The sequence below is a fragment of the Pelodiscus sinensis genome, chromosome 25 (genome assembly GCF_052426305.1).
Source record: "Pelodiscus sinensis isolate ZL-2025 chromosome 25, ASM5242630v1, whole genome shotgun sequence".
NCBI classification, from domain to species: domain Eukaryota; kingdom Metazoa; phylum Chordata; order Testudines; family Trionychidae; genus Pelodiscus; species Pelodiscus sinensis.
In genome coordinates this window covers 16495428-16513349 of record NC_143076.1, presented here as the reverse complement: position 1 = coordinate 16513349, position 17922 = coordinate 16495428, and the positions used below count along the sequence as shown (strand labels likewise).

General features: G+C 57.1%; 1 protein-coding gene across 4 annotated transcripts in view; it reads left to right on the top strand.

Moving 5' to 3' along the window:
* NECTIN1 (nectin cell adhesion molecule 1) overlaps positions 1 to 17922 on the top strand; it is a 180209-nt gene that overhangs the window by 79379 nt on the left and 82908 nt on the right. For all 4 annotated transcript variants that reach the window (XM_075909740.2, XM_089773394.1, XM_075909739.2 and 1 more), the window contains exon 5: positions 7185 to 7336. In XM_075909740.2, the coding sequence (XP_075765855.2) occupies positions 7185 to 7336 (152 nt within the window). The remainder of the gene's footprint in view (positions 1 to 7184; positions 7337 to 17922) is intronic.

Below are 17922 nucleotides of genomic sequence, written 5' to 3'. Positions count from 1 at the left end.
CAGCTGGGATGACAGGGATGGGTCTGGGTTTTAGTCTGTGCCCCAGCACATCTGCCTGGCTGGAGCCGAGGTAGTTAGGTCGGCTCCCAGGCCTGTGGGGGCTGGGGGGGGGGGGGGAAGTGGGAAAGGTCAGGGACCTTCCTCATGGTCCTCCTCCCCCGGGAGCACATCCCCTCCCCGCTCTCTCTGGTGATTCCCCTGCCCGTGGCCTCCTCCGGTGCCCAGCACTTGCCAAGGAAAGAGTCCCTCGGGCCTGGCCATCGCCGATGGAGGGGATTGGGCAGCAGGAAAGGAGCTAGCAGCTCCCTCCCTCATCGCGCGGCCCCGGTTTGCCTTAACTGGGCAGCTTTGCAGGCCAAGCTGACAAGGACCGGAGGGCAGGGAGAGCTGGGCTTCTACAGCTGCTGAGCTGCGGCAGCAGGCATGGTTGCCAGATGGTTTCAGAAAAAAACACACCACAACAACAACAGAAACCACGCCAGGAAAGTTTGTTGAGAAAAAAAAAGGACCCCGAGAGTTGTGAAGCAAAAAAAAAAAACCCCTTTAATAACCGCTTGCACAGGAGACGCGCAGAAAAGGCTGCTGCCCTGCTCCTGCTGCGCTCATGGTGACGGGGGGACTGACCCCCACCCAGCAAGCTGTGCATGGAGCTGCACCTGGCAGGTGAGTGTGCACCCCCAGCAAGTGCCAGCTGCAGGGGCGAGAAGAAGACTCCTGCCAGCCCCTTTCCGGTGCGGCCTGCCTTGGAGACAGACCATGGCCAGACTCTGGAGTCTAGGAGAAGAGATGCCCTTAGATGTCGAACCGGTGGTGAGACGCACATAACTCCATTGCTTCCCCTGACTCATGGAGGATTCTAGAGCCATTCTGGACCTCCCAGGGTAACCCAGCTGTTGCTCCATAACCCCTGGGTGCGAATGTACGACAATGGCCCTGGTACAGACCTTCGCATCTCCACGGAGCTGAAGAGACACCCAGTGCCCTCCCAACCCTCTCGTCAGGCAGAGAAGGGTTATTCTCCCTCTGTTACAGGTGGAGAAACTGAGGCACGAACCAGAACAATTTCTTGCCTGAGCTCACTGAGTCAGTAGCTGAGCCGGGAAAATAATCGAGGTGCGCGGGGGTTGCCTACAGGGATTAAGAAGTGCATGTTCTGTTGACTTTATTCGCCGCTCGAAGAGCTGGCCCTGGAAGCCTGCTGTAACCACTAGACAATGCTACCTACCTTTGGTGCACCACTCCCCACGTTCCGTTATTCAATGGAAGCTATTCAGCCTCCTCCAGGTTGTCAGCTTTTGGCTGACGACCCGAAAGGGAAGGAGAAGTGGGGGCTTAGATGAACATTGCCGGAAGCCAGAGTGGTGATTCTGTTTTACATTCCTGGAGCTTAAAACGCGATCAAACGGATTCTTTCCTCCTCGGCTGGTGCATGTTGCCAGGAAAGTGGTTCTCAAAATGGCTTTGCAGGGAGCCAGAGTTACTCTCTCTCCTGTCACTTCCCGCGTCAGGCTGCTTGGCTTACAAGCCTGAAGAGGATTCTTCTGTCACCGCTGCCAGTTCTTCCCCTGTAAATGCCATGCCGGCTCTTGGCTGCCTCCACCCCGGGCCGGGCAGAGAGGCGGGTTTCACGTGTGTTACAGGACACAGAGGCGGTTCCAGTCCCCCTTCCAGAGCAGCATTAGCTCTCAGTGGCTCACATTTTTTGGGCAGTAAGGCCAGCCGCTAGGGGTGGCCCTGTGGGACAAGGGCTGGACAAGAACACAGGCTTTGTCTGTGATTTTGGGCGTGTCACGACATCGCCCTGTGCCTCAGTTTCCCCTGTGTCAGATGGAGACAATAATACTCTGCTGGTCTATTTAAATTAGAAGCTCTTCCCTGTCCCTTACTATGTGTGCCCAGCACCTTGCGCAGTGGGGCCTCCCGCTGCTGCTGTGACACTGGAGAGAGGCAGACAGCCACCATACGAGGAAGGAACCATTTTTTCCCAGCCGAGTGAGATCTGCCAGCCCAGGCCAGGGGAGAGGAGCAGTTACAGCTTGCAGGGAATGCAGGGTTCCATACACCGCACCTGCTGTGTGTCCCTCTTCAGGGGCACACTGGGGCCATGTCGCGGACTGGCTGTCGCCAGCATCAGGGATCTTAACTCCCAGTGGGAGGCAGCACCGGGGAGAATTGCACCTGCTTACGCCAGGCCCGGACTGGCCCTCGCTGGCCAGGCACTCACTCACATTTTGAAAACGCTGCAAAGGGGAATGTTCTCCTCTAGCTCGTGTGTGTGTGTGTGTGTGTGTGTGTGTGTCTAGGGCCCCGGGTCCCAAGGGGATCCTGGCTCGTGACTAGGCCTTTGGGGGCAGAAGCTCATTGGCTGCGGAAGGAGCCAGGCAGAGACAGAACAGGCTACTGCCGCAATACGCCTTGGATTCTGCCCGCCCCACTGCCTTTCCAGAGGATGTGTTGGGTAGTGAAGACCGAGAGAGGGAACGCTGCAGGGGGAGGGAGGAAGGGAAGGGCCGGGAAAGAAAGAGGGAGGTGAGAGAGAGGAGAACAGAGGGGAGAAAGGTGGGAGGGGATGGGCGAGGGGCAAGCGCAGATCTTTGCTTTCTCTCTCTCTTCCCCCTCCCCCAGTTCCCACTCTGCAGGCTGGCGGCTCAGGCCTGCCCATGAGCCTGTCCCCCAGGGAGACACAGGCCAAAGGCTGGGTGTGGCGCTCACAGGCACAGGGAGCTGCGTGGGCGCGGCGGGCGGGATGGGGACAGGACCACAGCGCGAGCGGAGCAGCAGTGCCAGAGAGAAATTCACTCCTCTGGGTCGCCCTGTGGGGCTGATTAACGTAGAACCGATTCCCCTGCTCCCCCAGCAGAGCCCCCCCGGACAGGCGGAGAACTCGCTACCCAAGCCTTTCGTTAACCCGCGCGTGCCGCTTTCTGAGGGACCGACTGCTGGTTCCCTCACGCACGTGCTCCGTACGGGAATCCGCAAGGCCTGACCCTGCGGGGAGCCCGGTACCTCAGCGGGGCCCTTGCTGGTGCTTAACCTCAGCCCTTCCCCATTCAAGAAGCAACGCCTGGCCTTTCTTAGCAGGGCCGTCCCCCATAGGGCGAGTACTGCCTTCAGAAACCCCGTGGGACCATCATCCTAGCCCCTCCCACGCAGGACACGGACAGTCGTCAGGGAGCTGCTCTCATACAGCTGGCCTCGGGGACGCGCTGGCTCTGGCCATTTCTGGGGCACTTAGCAAATCTGAATTACGTTCTCCAGTGGTCCCCTTGTAATTCACACCCCCTCTCTCAGCAGTAGGGACAGAAAAGCCCCCCCGCCCCGTAATGCTGCATGGAGTGACTTGAGAGCATGAGAACCCACCTCAGGACAGACGACTAGACACAGGGCACAAACCCCCAAACTGGCTGTGCATTCTCAGATTTCACCAACTAATGGCCGAGTGTGAACTCCTCCAGCACTAACAGCCTGAACAGAGTCACAGACAGGCTCTTGGGGTACTCCGATCTACCTCGCCACCCAAGGGAGCTACCTGCCACCGTGAATCAGAGCAATATACAGGGTAGTCCCAATCCTGAAGGAACAGTCACTAACCCCGAAGTCAAGTGCACCTTAGATCCCATACTAAAGACAACGCTTGTAGTGACTCCTTTAATTAACTATCCAGCAGGAAAGGGGAGTTACATACAAGGTTAACGCAGGTGAACATACACATGCAAATGAGTTACGATCCGCAGTTTGAAAAGGTAAATAGAAGCTTTTATAATAAGCAAGCGCTTCATGCCTGGTAGGGATAACCCAGGCTATGCAGCTGGGGATCTTTTGCTTATGCCTACGCCCTTTCCCCTTCCCCAGAGTCTAAGCAGCACAGAGAGCCAGTACGTTGCTGCTAGGGATTTTTTTATTCCCTCCTGCCTTGTGTGCTGAGCAAACTGAGCATGGATGGGAGAATCCACTTTCATGGGGATGGGAAGGCAGAACAAACAATCTCCTGGCCCCTTTAGCATCACACACGGTCAGGCAGGATGTCTTGCCTTCTGTTGGCGTTCAGCACTTCCCACTGGTTAATGTCTCTCTCCTGTCTGGCGATTTATACAGTCGCTGAGGCTCACACTGCAACCGCTCTGATACTACCTGAGTACGTGTTGATAACACTAAGCCCTCTTGTAACAATAACAACACACAGGGACCAACACAGCTGCCGCCGTGAATTTGTCAGTGTTCCATTGAGACACAGGGTGTTGGCATGAGCTGGCACCTGATTTGCCAGCCTCCCAGGGCTGCTGGCAGAAATGGATCCTTATATAATCTTTGCCCCTGTGTTATAAACCCAGACTTGTTAGGTCTGAGCCCCAGAGTGGGCCACGGGGCCAGGTTGGAATTAGGCCAGGTTGAATTTTGCCCACCCTGGTTTTAACAGATGTGGGGAAACTGAGGCACAGAACTAGTAACATCTTGCCTGAAAAGCCAGCACTGGGGATCTGACTTTAAGAGCCAGGGCACAATCTCTCAGGTGCTGTAGCAGACTCTTGAGAATGCTAGGCTTGAAAAACTGGGAATGGGCAAAAAAAACCAACCCAACCCACCCTGCTAAACAAGGACACCTGATCTGGGATTGGCTGCCTCCCCTATAAAGAGCGGCAAGAGGCAGATTCCCAGCAGACCCAACAGGAGCATAGTGGTGGCAGTGAGTGGCAAGCCGGGATGTGGGGAGCAAGGTCCAGGCTGGCAATGCCTTGGAGTGAGCCGAGAAGGGGGTGAATGGATGGATTTGAGAGCTTTATTTTGGATGCTGCTCATTGAGCGCCCTTGCATTTGAGAAGGTCTGTGAATGGACGAAAGGAGGGAAGGAGTGACTAAAGAAGCCCCTTGCAGGAGGAAACTGAGGCAGGGGGTTGTTTGCGGGCTGGCTTGCATTGGGGGGGGGGAGGTGGCCCCCCAAGACAATACCTAGTCCTTTATGCAGAGTCTTCCTACTGCCGCCTCTGTCTGTCCACCCCTTGTCATGGGGATTGTGCCACAATAACTGTGGGAAAAGCCCCACTCCGACGGCCCGGGAGCTTTCTGCACTAGATCATTCAATAAGATGCTTCCCCTTTAAGAAGAGGGATCTACTGCACCAGGGACTTGCTATCTGGCTTCTGCTCCCCTCTCTCTGAGGCCCAGCTGGGCAGCAGGAAATCAGGCACAGGTGCACTGGGTCTGGCCCTCTCTTAAAGGCCAGCCCCTGACGCTCCATGTATGAAAGGTGGAGGTGTGGCAGGGCTATGTAAGTGCTGTATGCAGGCTAGTGCCTGGGGAAGCAGGATTAGGCCGGTGCTGGGAGGAACGGAAAACGCCAGCTTCTGGGGGAAGTTTTCCAGCGTCGGGATCCCCAGGCTGCCTGCTGGAAGCCGTGTTGGGCCTTTTAAGGCTGGGATTCTAGTGCAGTGGGCGTTGGGGGCACATCCCTGCCGAAATGCTAACAGCAGGCCTGCTCCTGCGAGGTGCAGTGTGCCCACAGATTCCAGTGACTGCTGGTCCCTGGCTCACCCGTTGGCACTGTACCAGCAGCAGTCCTGTGCTTTCCCCGCCTAAGCCCTCGGACTCACGCGGCACACAGTCCTTTCACTGGCCCTCTGCGAAGGGACGAATTTCACCCTTTATGACTCATGCATTTTCTTTATTAATGGTATTCATGGGTCGTCCCTTGCTGTCTATCTACTGTTATTTTAATCCAAGATGACCGGTCTAGAGATACATTTGTTTTATGCTATGATTAACTAATGCAACCGAGGCACCACTTAATTCCCCTTCTTTGCTAAGAATTACTTACAGTTAATGCATTTTTGTAGGGTGGGGGGAAATTACTCAGTAACTTGTAATTGCTTAATAAAAGCAATTGCTTTACTTCGGAGCAGTAATTAAGAATGGCTGGGACGCGTAGTTCTTCCCTTGGCGTATGGATTTGGGGGGCAGGGGGGTTGTTTGTTTCATGGCTTTCCGAACGCTCGGGCCTGGCTCAGTGCTCCTGTTCCAGCGTTACATCAGCAGGGGAAATCCTTAGCTGGCGTATGTCGGCAGAGCGCCACGGAAGCCATGTGTCTGCGCTGCTTGTCAGCAGCTGACGCTCTGCCTGGTGGAGTTACACTGGCATGAAATGGGAATCCTGCAGTAGCGAGACGGTATCTTTGGCTACGTCTACATGACCCCTTACAGGGTTGTAGCTTTTTGGCTTAGCGGTGTGAAAAAGTAGCCCCCCGCCCCCCAAGCGCAGCAAGTGACCGTGCCGTAAAACACCAGTGTAAACAGGCTCCTGGTGCGGCTGGCTACTCCCGCGGGGAGGGGGTTTGCACAGAGCGCTGGGAGAGCTCTTTCCCGGCATTCGTGCCGTGGCCACGCTTCCAGCATAAACTGTTGCCGTGGGCACATTACGAGTAGACAAGGCCCGTGTGTTTGCTGGCTGCGCTGAGGGGTGAGCATGGGAGAGGCGAGAGAGTTGAAGGCCTATGTGAGATGAAATAAAATAACCGGGCACTGCTAAATCTACACCCATTTCCCAGAACACACTGGAAATTGATCCGTGTCTAAGGCTCTGCTGTCATCTGCTGGTTTTTCCCACCCTGATTCTGTTTTTTCCCACATTCCCCTTAAAAATGTGCAGAGCCAAGAGGTTTGTCTGTGACCGCTCAGCAGCCAGGGGTCAGATCCAGGAATGACATACATGGGGCAGGGCCGGGGAGGAAGTTCAACCAAAGGGCCCGATTCTGATCCCTCGATGGTTTTACCCAGGGGTAACTCCACTGACCTCGGTGGAGGCACTTCTGGCTGATGCCAATCTGATCCAAAGCCCATTGAAATCAATGGGAGCGCTCCAGCTTGGGATGGAGCCTGAGGTGAGGTGGGAATCCCCAGAGAGAGCGGGACAGAGGACGGGTGTTAGTCACAGAGGAGCGGGACTCACACCAGTTTGCTGCATTTGCCGATGAAGGGAGATGCACCCAGCGGTGCTGGAGAGGAATTGGTGAAACAAGGACCAGTGCACCCTTAGGAGCCAACCCCCTTCCTGCTCCCACCAGCAGCTCGGTTGGCATCACCAGAGCGGGATAGGTGTGAATCAGTATAGTGGGGCGTTGCCCTTTGCCGCGACCACGGGACCCCAAGAGAGCCATCTCCAGGAACCAACCCCCAGTGCTCTCCCCCTGCAGGCTGAACGGCTCGCTGCCCGAGAGCGTCGAAGTCCAGAACAACACCCTCTTCTTCAAAGGGCCCGTCTCCTACAGCCTGGCGGGGACGTATATCTGTGAGGCCACCAACACCATCGGCACCCGCTCGGGGCTCGTGGAAGTCAATGTCACAGGTAGGAAATCCAGCCTAATCTGGGAGGGGGCAGATGCGGGAAGGGGCAGAGGGGGGCTTATGCTGCTGGTGAACAACCAGCCCCAGTCTCCTCTGTCAATTCTCCTTCCAAAGCTGGTTTCTCTCGTGCTCTCTCGGGATAACCGGCAAAGCGAACAGGATCTCTGCCTTGCCCTGGGCTCATGGGGGTTGTTTTTCCGAGTGACTTGGGCTTGGTTTTCATTTCATGTTTTCTTGGTCTCGCTTCCTTTTATTCACCGAGGCGCTTTGGAGTCTCACCTCCCTTTGTTTTCCTTTCGGCTTCTGGTTCAAAGCGAGCGGTGCAGCTGTGATGTGGGGCCAGGAGTGTCAAAGAGCAGCTTGCTGAGGGTGGGAAAGGGGAGCGGCTCTCAACAAGGCAGTGGCCGGATGTCTTTCCCGGGCTTGTCAGTTTGACGCGACTGAGTGATTTTTCCAGTTGTGCTCCTCCTGTGCCTGTGCTGCTCTGTACTGCCCCTCACCCGGCCATCGCGCACGAGGTGGAGGAGGCGGGCTGGACGGAGCTGGGCTTTCTCTAGGCACCAGGAGGAAGTGACCTCAGAGGGCCGGGAGTTAAGGAGGGTGATGTCATATTGTGCCATATGAGCACCGGAGAGAGGACAGGATGTCTTGAGAAATCAGGTGAGGTAGTAGAGTGTGGCGGCACTGGGTTAGCATCGAGAGGAAGTGACATCGGCAGGTGTCACGATCATTTCAAAGGCAGGAAATGACATCATACGATGGTAGGTTAACGAGGGAGGAGACACGACATCAGAAGTGGTGGGCTGAACGTCAGAGAGAAGTAACCTCCGGCAGGGACAGGTGAACGGCAAAGAAAGGAAGTATCCTTGTACTGCACAGAGCTTCCGGCTCATGGTAGGGGCAGCCTTTGCTTGCTCTTGCGTCTGAGTGGAGATATCCAGGAGTGGCTGGCTGACCATGCGGCCCGGAAAGCCTGGGGCCCGGTGCAGCTGATGGTCGGGTAGTGCTGGTGACGTGTGGGCCATCTCAGGTCAGCTCCGTCCAGGGTGGTTCTAAAAAGACAAATGGCCCCGTGTTGTATCCAACAATCGGTGAGGAAGTCATGTGACACCTGGCGCCTTGCTGAGCTACTAGGAAGAGACGCGTGGTCTGAACATCTCAATGGGCAGAGCTCGGCCGTGCTAGACTATGACCCCAGATGCCCAGCGCTCTAAGCCCTGGGCTTAACGGGGCACTGGTGCTGCCTCCATGTGCTGCTGTATGGTCTCCGTGCTGGTGCCAGCTTGCCTGGTGCCCATCTCCCCTGGGGAATTTCCAGGCAGTGTAAAACCCACCTGATGGGCAGCTGCTAACTGGCCAGGCAGAATGAAGCCGAGGACTGAGGTGCAACTTCTCTGGTTGTCCCATGGCAGGGGGCATCGGGGATTTTGTCCAGTCTCTCAGGCACCCAGGGTTCCCTGGCGGATGGGCGGGCATGAGACAAGCTCTCAGGCCAAGGCAGCTGCTGTCAGGTAGGGCGAGGAACCGTTCTGACCTGCCACCCAAGTGCTGCCATGCTGTTTGTTCTGAGGTATATGGGCACGGGAAGGTGAGGACAATATGGAAAGCAAGAATGGGACCTCCTGCACTTGCGAGGGGCTGTGGGTCGGCACTGGCTGGCGTCTGGGAGCCCTGAGGACAGGGGTTCTGGTCCCCCTCCTGCCAGGCCCAAAGCCAGCCACTCTTTTCACATCCCTCATTCACCGGAGTGGAGTCCGATGTGAGACATCCCAGGCCTGATTCCGAGAGGTGCAGAGCACCCTGGGTTCCCATGGATGGTCATTGCAGCTTGCAGGTCCGGTGAGAATTGGGCACAGGGTGCCTCAAACTGAAATCAGCAATAATGTTGGTTCGGGGTTCCCCCGCCTCAGTTTCCCTCCCCTCGCGCCTGGGGGCTTGCAAAGCGTGGGGAGGGCGGTGGATGAACCACAACTGAGATGCTAAGTGTCGTTCGTTTGCTGCTGCTGGGGTGAACCTGCAATACAAACCGTCTCCCTTGCGTCCTTGTCGATCGAGCCGGGCCTGGTTTCCATTTCCCTTCCTAGGGCACTTTGGGGTGGCAGCCTGAGAGACTGAGAAGCTCTGCCTACAGACCAGATGCAGTCTGAGCAGTGGGGGCGGAGGGCGGGGAGGGGTGAGCAGCCCTGACACAGCACTGAGCAGGGATCGTGGGGAGGGTCCGGAGAGACGAGCAGCTCTGAGATCCAGTCAGCCAGTGGCCTGTTTGCACAAGGGGGCAGATCAATACCAGCCATTGTGCTCCTTTGGCAACGCGGGCACAGGAAACTGGGTGTGCACTTGTGCGTGCACAAACACACGTGTGCGTGCACAAACTCACATTTCACACAGGCCTGAAGAGCCGTCCGATGGCAGCGAGCAGCGATGTGGGCTTGACCTGAGGTGAAACGCTCCCTGTCCCATTCTCAGTCCCCCAGGTCAGGAGAGTCGATCCTACACACAAGAGAGGCCTGGGGGAGACCGGGTGTCTTCGCGGAGTATTACGCTCCAGTCTCAGACCTCCCTCTCCCAGCCTTTACTGTATTACAGTCAAAATAGGCCCCAGGATGTCTGCTGCTGTAAGGCTTCCTGTTAGCAAGACACTATTTCTGCTCGCACGTTGGCTGTGCATAAGTGCATATGTAACTGCCACTAGGTGGATTTGAACCTGGAACCTCTGGAGCTTAATACAGGAGCCGCCAACTTTTGCACTAAAAGCCAGCTGCCTCGCAGCCCATGCTGTAGAGGTCTCTTGATCTTATCTGTTGCTGTGGTCTTGATGCTACTGCATGGGACAGTGAACCACACTAGGGCTACGTCTACACTGGCATGATTTTCCGCAAATGCTTTTAACGGAAAAGTTTTCCATTAAAAGCGTTTGTGGAAAAGAGCGTCTAGATTGGCACGGACGCTTCTCCGCAAAAGCACTTTTTGCGGAAAAGCGTCGGTGCCAATCTAGACGCGGTTTTGTGCAAGAAAGCCCCGATCACCATTTTTGCGATCGGGGCTTTTTTGCACAAAACAATACCGCGCTGTCTACACTGGCCCTTTTGCTTAAAAGGACTTTTGCCCGAACGGGAGCAGCATAGTATTTGCGCAAGAAGCACTGATTTCTTACATGAGACCGTCCATGTTCTTGCAGAAATTCAAGCGGCCAGTGTAGACAGCTGGCAAGTTTTTCCACAAAACAGCTGCTTTTGCGGAAAAACTTGCCAGTCTAGACACAGCCTAGGTGTGTGGGTTACACATAACCACGTCCAGCAACACATGCATGCCTGCCGACCCTGCAAAGAGTTTCTCACCACCCATCAGCATCATGATGGGGCAGCCTCTTCATAAAACCACTAGCAATAGCGAAGTCTCGAGTGGGTGCCCTTGACTCTCCGGCACAGTCCCTCTTTCAGAGCAGACCAGGGCTGGGGGAGGACGGGAGTTTTTTTACATTTGAGGAATTGCCTCTGTCTTGTTGGCTGGGGTTGGTGGATGGAGACATTCGGGGTTGTGAGTGTCACTCTCCTAGTGGAAAGGTCTCGCATGGGAGGGAAAGAGGAAGGGAGGACCACAAACCCTCTGGGAGAGACGGCAAAAGGCTTGCATGGGATTTAGGGGCTTGTTCGCATTGACTTCCAGTGGGAGGTGGGTGCCTAAGGGCCCTTTCTGCCTTGGCGGATGCAGCGAGCCGTCAGAGGGAATGGAGACCTGAGCATGGGAGGGAGATAAGGGGGCACCGAGGGCGGGGGAAGCAGAAATGGCAGTAGCAGGCAGAGCTTTTGGGACTTGCAGGTGGATGGGGCTGTGGGGCCCGTGAGCACTGAGGGCAGGGAGAAGCTGTGGTTAAAATCAGGCTTCAGACAGTGCTGGGATGGGGCATCAGAACAAGGGCTGGGGAACGAGGGCTGGGTGTGAGATGCGTCAATCAGGAGTCACGCCCATTTTCAGTGGAGTGACTCCGGGTTCACACCTCCATGACTGAGATCGGAATCTGGGCCCGGAGGTGCCAGCGTGTAGAACAGCATCCGCCGCGATCTGATCAGCTGCAGTGGAGGGGGAGGGTACTGGGGGGGGAAGCATGCGTGGGAGGAGGCTGTGTCCAAGCAGCTTAGCAGCTGACTCGTTAGGCCAGGGATACACCAAGTAATACCCTTTTAATAATTCATGGGCTCTGAATATGTTTATCCAGCTCTCCCCAAGGGCTGATTAGGCCAGCACTGGAGAGGACTCAGCCAGCCTCGCTCGGCTATTACAGGTACATTTGTTTGGGGCTTGCAGGCAATTTAGGGATTGTCAGTGGACCACGAAGCCTCTTTCAAGAGCCGTGCGCAATAAATGCAGCTCAGCTGAGTGAGCAGCTAGCCTTGGGTAAAACAGAGACAAACCCATTGCAGAGCCAGACCCTTCCCCCCCTCTCCTCCTGTCCCCCTCTGCTACCATCTTGGCAGCCTGCTATTAGCCAACTCCAGATGTGAACAAGGAGGGGAATTGCCCGGCTAGCTTGGCCTCCCTTCTGAGCGAACCGGTGATTTGTTCCGGGGAAAGGCTGAAAGCTGCTATTAGAGTTATAGCACATTAAAAAGATTGATAAGTGGAAATTTAATATTTTATTCCTGCAATCTGTTCACGTAATAGCTTCTCCTGCCTTGCAGGACGCTTGTCGGTTGAGGCAAAGCCATGTAGTGAGGCATGTAACTATTTATTACAGCTGGTTGTGGGAAATAATAAGGGACTCTTATTATAGACTCACTGTGTCTGCACGTGTGTCCTTGTGTGTCTGAGTGTGCCCTGCAGGGCTCCCGCGTGCATGCACGTGCAGGCTTCCGTCCATGCACATGCTCACATGCACCAGGGCTCAAAGGCATGTTTGTGCACCATCAGGCACATGCAGATTTGGGCCCAATTGCACATGCGTGAGCGGTTGTGCACACATCTCTCTGTCGGTTGTACCTTCAGACACAGCCATGCACGCACCTCCGTGCACAATTACACAGCCGTGTACAGCACAGGTGGACAAATACCAGCCCACAGGATGGATCCAGTTCCCCAGGGTTACCCTGGACAGACTGGCTCTGCTGTATTTTCCTGAGCTTCTGCAGGGATGGGCAATGGCAGCTCCGATTGGCTGGGGATCGCTGTTCCCAGCCAATGGGAGCTGCAGGAAGTGGTGTGGACCCAGACACTGCTTCCCGTAGCTCCCATTGGCTGGGAACAACAATCTGCAGCCAATGGGAGCTGCAGTCGTCTGTACCTGCGGAGGCACAGGTAAATACAGCGGGGTCGGCCTGCCAGGGGCTAACCTTGGGGAACCGGATCCAGCCTGTTGGCTGGTATTTGCCCACCCCGATGTACAGTCTCACACTTCTCCCCTATTTGTCCCCCCTTCGCCTACACGTGTACGCTCCAACACACTCAGGCGCACGGTTTGCATAGACGCGCCAGCCTGCGCACACCGACATTCCTGCAGGCAGAAACACGCACACACGTGTGTATCGATATGCAGGCGAAGCTGGCCCTCAGGGCCCGCATTCAGACACAAGCAGCCCATGCACAAGGGTCCCCGGGCTAGTGCACGAGCACGTTGCAACGGGCCGGGGCACATGTGTATGTTCACACCCCTGCCCGTTCCGGCAGAGGGTCACACACTCCTGCTGGAAGGCTGAGGAGGAGGCCTAAGACCCTCTCTTGCAGGCAGCTGGATTTAGCAGATGCTCAAAGAGCAAGCGCTTGTCCTTCAGATTCGGCTCCTTCTTCGGTCCAGAAGGGCACAGCTGGGCTCAGCCCCTCTCTATAGCCTGGCAGCACGTGGCTGTTCTTCTTCTGCACCGGTGGGGCTAACACGCCACGGCTGCAGGAGAGGAGAGAGTGAGCACGTCCGTCTGGGCAGTGGGAAGAGGGGGCTGGGAACTGCGTGTATTGGCTTTGATCAGAGCCGGACGAGGGCGAGAGACCTCATTAAAACAAGCCTGGGAGCTCCGGGCACACTTAATCCGTGCCAGCGGAGATTAGCAGAGCTGGATGTAATTGGCACCGGGAGAGCCTGACCGCCCACATCCCTCTCCCTGCGTCTTTCGCCTGCACGGAAGAGCTGCCGCGCGGACACTCCCTATCCCGTCTCCCCGGAGAATCCCTCCTTCGTCCGGCTCTGGTTCTGGATGCTGGGGGGGCCTGAGAAGGAGCTCCCAGGCAGTTCCCTGTCCCGAGAAAGGGATGGCTCATCCCGGAGGCCAGGCCGTGCACGCCGCATGGGCAAGGACACGCGAGGGCTAAAGAGGACAGGGAGAGGGGGAGCGATGCTGGGAGGGGGAAAGGGAAGGAGCCAGAGGGGTCCTCAGGGCCAACCAGGACTTACTCCAACCTGCCCCGAGGAGATGCGGTGCTGGGTCAGTCCAGCTCCAGGCCTAACAGGGCAGCCCTGCTCTCTGCAGGGAGAAAGAGGCCTGGGGAGATGGGCACCGTCCCTTGGTGCCTGTACTTGCAGGGTCAGAGCTGGCTCCCGGGGGGGAAGGAGTGCAGGGCAGGGAGCCAGGGGAGCGTGGGGGGTCATGGCTACTGCGGAAGGCCCCCGGATGCCCTGGTGACGGGCAGCAGGCTAAAACGAGTGGGTGCAGAAAGGATGCAGCGACCCGCCGCAAATGGAGTCCATGAACATCCTCCAAAGCTGCCGCCACAGGGGGGCCCTTCTTTTCATTTGGTTTTTCTCCGGGGGGCGGGAGGGGAGGAGGGTGCCTGAGGCATCTTGCCCTGACTTCGCTTGCAAAGGAGGCCGCAGCTGCTCCGCGTCTCCGAGAACCCAGCCCAAGTCCAAAACCGAGAGGAACGTCGCCCTCGTCCTCCTCCGGGGAGTGGGTGGAGCTGGGGTGGCGCCGTCTCCGCGGGAGCACCCGAGGGTGGTGGAGCCTGGTGTTAATGCCACGCTCCTGCCTGTGGGGGGCTCGGTCCATCTCCCAGTGGCTGCCCCAGCGTGGTGGGGCTCGGCCTCCTCCCTGCTGTCACTGAATGAATTTCACCTCGCCCTGCGTGCTGCTCGTGCCCCGCGGATTCGGCGCATCCCTGAAACATCCCCCCACCCCGATGGGTGTGTAAGCAGACAGCGGCTTTGGATACACGTGCTGTTCTGCCCTTGGCTTCTGGCCTCTCCTCCGTGGCGGGGAGGGGGGGTCTCCGCAAGAGCAGTGGAAGGGGAGCAAGCGGAGACGCGCAGGGGGCTGCTGGTCCCTTGTTTGCCGTGCTGCGCGGAGAGTTATCTACTCGCCCCAGGATCTCCTCCCGGCAAGGTCACCGCAAAGAGCCTGTGGGACTGGGCTAAGCTGAGGAGCGCAGGCGAGAAAGGCCTTTCCGGGAAGCGTTTAACGGCAGCGAAGGAGCTGGGGGGCTGCTAGTAGGTGCACCCGGAGCTTGTGGGCTGTCTGGTGGATCGCGCTCATCGGGGCACACCCCGCAGGGCTCCATTGGAGGCGGGAGGCATGAACGCAGGGCAGTGGGTGAAAGGGGGCTCAGAACAGGCCCCCTGGGGGGCATCACTTGGCTGCTGGATTCTCTGCCAGAGCCCTGGGGGGGGGGGGAGATGTTGAGGAGTCTTTGATTGACAAGCGGTAGGTGACCCGACAGAGAGATTAGAACCTAAGATCCATTTGGCATCTGTCCTGAAAGCCGTCACGTTCTGAACCAGCGGCAGCAGCTGCAGAACTGCTGGATTAGCTTCCAGTGGTTTCCCTTCCCACCCCTGCGTGCCCTGCCAGCACAAAGAGCAGGGCACGATGGGAAGGGGAGGGCCAGATCCTCCATGGAGCAAAGCAGTGTGACGGCACTGAAAGCCCCACACCAGCTGGTCTGTATTTTCGAGACCGCTACCGCGACTGGCTTCCTCCCTTCCCAGCTCTGTGCGGCCCTAGGGAGGTTGTGGAATCTCCATAACTGGAGATATTTAAGAGCAGGTTGGACAGACGCCTGTCAGGGATGGTCTAGACAGTGCTTGGTCCTTCCATGAGAGCAGGGGACTGGACTCGATGACCTCTCGAGGTCCCTTCCAGTTCTAGTGTTCTGTGATTTTATGAACCGCACAAGGCAGTCGGCTCTTGCGATATTCGTAGCCTTCAGCAGGAACTGGAGGTAGCAGGTTTATTGACCCAGCAAGATCCCCCACCTGGTTTTGCGGCCTCCAATGGTTTGTGGGCTCAGCAGCTTCCTGCAAACAGACCAACCCAAACACTGAGGACCCACCAGTTGCCTGGCAAGGGGCTGGGCATCAGCTCATGTTTTCCGAGCATCTTGTGTCATTTACTCCTCCTGTGCACAGCTAATGCTCAGTGGGTGTGGAATGCTGCCAGCTCCCTGCCCTCCCATTCTGCACAGGACTCAGAGACAACACAGAGCACCAGGGAGTGGCTGGATCTATCTCCATCCGTTACCCGAGGGACCAGCCTGGCCAGAGCCTGCGCTCAGGGTCTGCTTCTTCCTTGTCCTGCTGGCTGGTTTGTTTTTTCCTTAAAGCCCGAGATCGTAGAGTCAGGGATTGCTGGAGACGGGTGGCTTTCGGTTTAAAAAAGGGCAGGTTTCTAGTCCTTAGAGCTGCAGAGGAAAGCCTGGAAAGGTGGATCCTAAGACGGAGAATCCAGGCCGAGACAAATCGGCCCAGAATGTGTTTTGTGGCACTTTGAACCCAGCTTGGCTTGAAAAGGATCCTGATTTGCAAGATGGAAAGGCTTGGGGCCGACACTGCTGTTAAGGCCACCCTGATCTCTACTGGGCTGGCAGCCCTCCGAGCCGGTCATTCCCATTACGGATGTGAATGGTTAACCAGTAAGGCACACCTTAACGGGTGAGGCTTACCTAACCAGTGAGAGCTGGAGCAGCTTCCCACCTGCCGTGGGCAGGGATACCCCAGCCCTCCCCCTCTTTAATCAGCGAATCAGTTACCCATGTTTGACTGGTTAACCAATTAAACAGGATTTTACATCCCTAATTTCCAGCTGTGATTCAGCAACGGGTGAAACCCGCCATGAGATGTCTGACTCCCCCACTCTGGATCCAGGGAAGCATGCACCAGCCCAGCTGTGACGTAGTGGGGGGTACCTTGCTGGTTGCTATGCTGGGCAGTGGGTTGAGTGACCTCCACTGGCTGCTGGCTGCAGCACGGCCCAGCAGGGCAGGGGTGAGTCATTATGCAAGGGGGCTTCGAACCTGTCTGACCAGTTATCTCCCAGGGAGCGGAACAATGGGAAGAAAGGGAGTGGAGCCCTGGCTGGGGGCAGGGCTGGAAGTGAGGAAGTTAGGTTTCTGGCTGGGATCATGGAGGAAGCAGCCTAGGCAACGGGCTGGGATTTAGGGGCCCAGGCTCCCCCATCTCAAGGGGGGCTGAGGCATCCTAGGCCTGCCCTGTAACCAGATGACATCTGTGCTGTGCTGTATCCTGGAGAAGCAATAAACTCCCTCTGTTCTACTGGCTAGTGGAGTCTGTCCATGCCATTACAGGGGTGCAGGAGACGGGAAAACCCCAACGTGCCATCACACCAGCTACCCATCCGGGCCTTTCCAGAAGGGGAAGAAAGCGCCCCGGAGGCCGGAGCTCCCTGCCCAGGAGGCCGGATTGTCCTTTTCCGCTGGCTTATTCTGGGGCGAAACCCAGAGCGACCCCTCGTCTTTCTGTCCGCTCCCAGCTGCTTCCCCAAGAGGGCTGGCTCCTGGCACGGGGACAGGAAGCCGTGGCTGAATGCAACAGCTGGCAGAGCGCAAAGGGGGAGAGGGGAGAGATAGTGTTGCTGCTTTAATTCCTGTGCATACAGCGCTCTCTGTTTTACTGGGGCTGGGCAGAGGGAGGGGGGCGGCAGAATTCATCTCGCTGTAGTAAAAGCTCAGCTCCCCCCTCCTCCCAGCTCCTATTTTTCTGCTCCCCTTTCCACAGTTGCTTTAATTCTCTCCAGACGCTGCCTAATGGATTTTTCACGGGGGGCCCAGCTCCTCTGCAGGCAGTGGGTTTGTGTCCATTTCAATGGCCCCCGGAGGAGCAGGGAGGGTCAGGCCATAAGATTCTGCCATTTTATTGCCTCGGCCTGTTGCTGGGTCTGTTTCATCCACCCGTGGGGCTCGGGATGGTTTGAACGGGGCCAGGATCGGCACCTGGGCTGGTGTGAGTCGCTCTGCCCGCAGCCGAAATCCCTCGCGGGCAATGGGTCCTCCCCAGCAGAGGATCCGGCCCCTCAGGGTTCAACGCTGGGGCCGTGGAGAGAAAGGAGAGGCTGGGGCTGAACTCCCAAGCTCCCTCTCCCAGCTGCTGCCGGGCGCGCCCTGGAAACGCCCAGGTAACCGCCGCTACCTGAGCCCAAATCCCAGGTGACTACAGGCGGCGCCAGACGGCAGCCAGGTGCAGCAGCTCCGGTGGGGTGAGGAGGCAGGGGGTTGTTTACACTGAGCGCCGGGCGGTAAGGCAGGGTGTGGCTGGGCTGCAGGAAGGAGCTCAGCTCCGGGGAGGAGGCAAGGGCTTGGCTGACTCCTTATCCCTGCCGCTGTCGGAAGAGGCTTGGTGCTGGGAGTTCAAATGGGGTGGGTCAAACCGGGTCA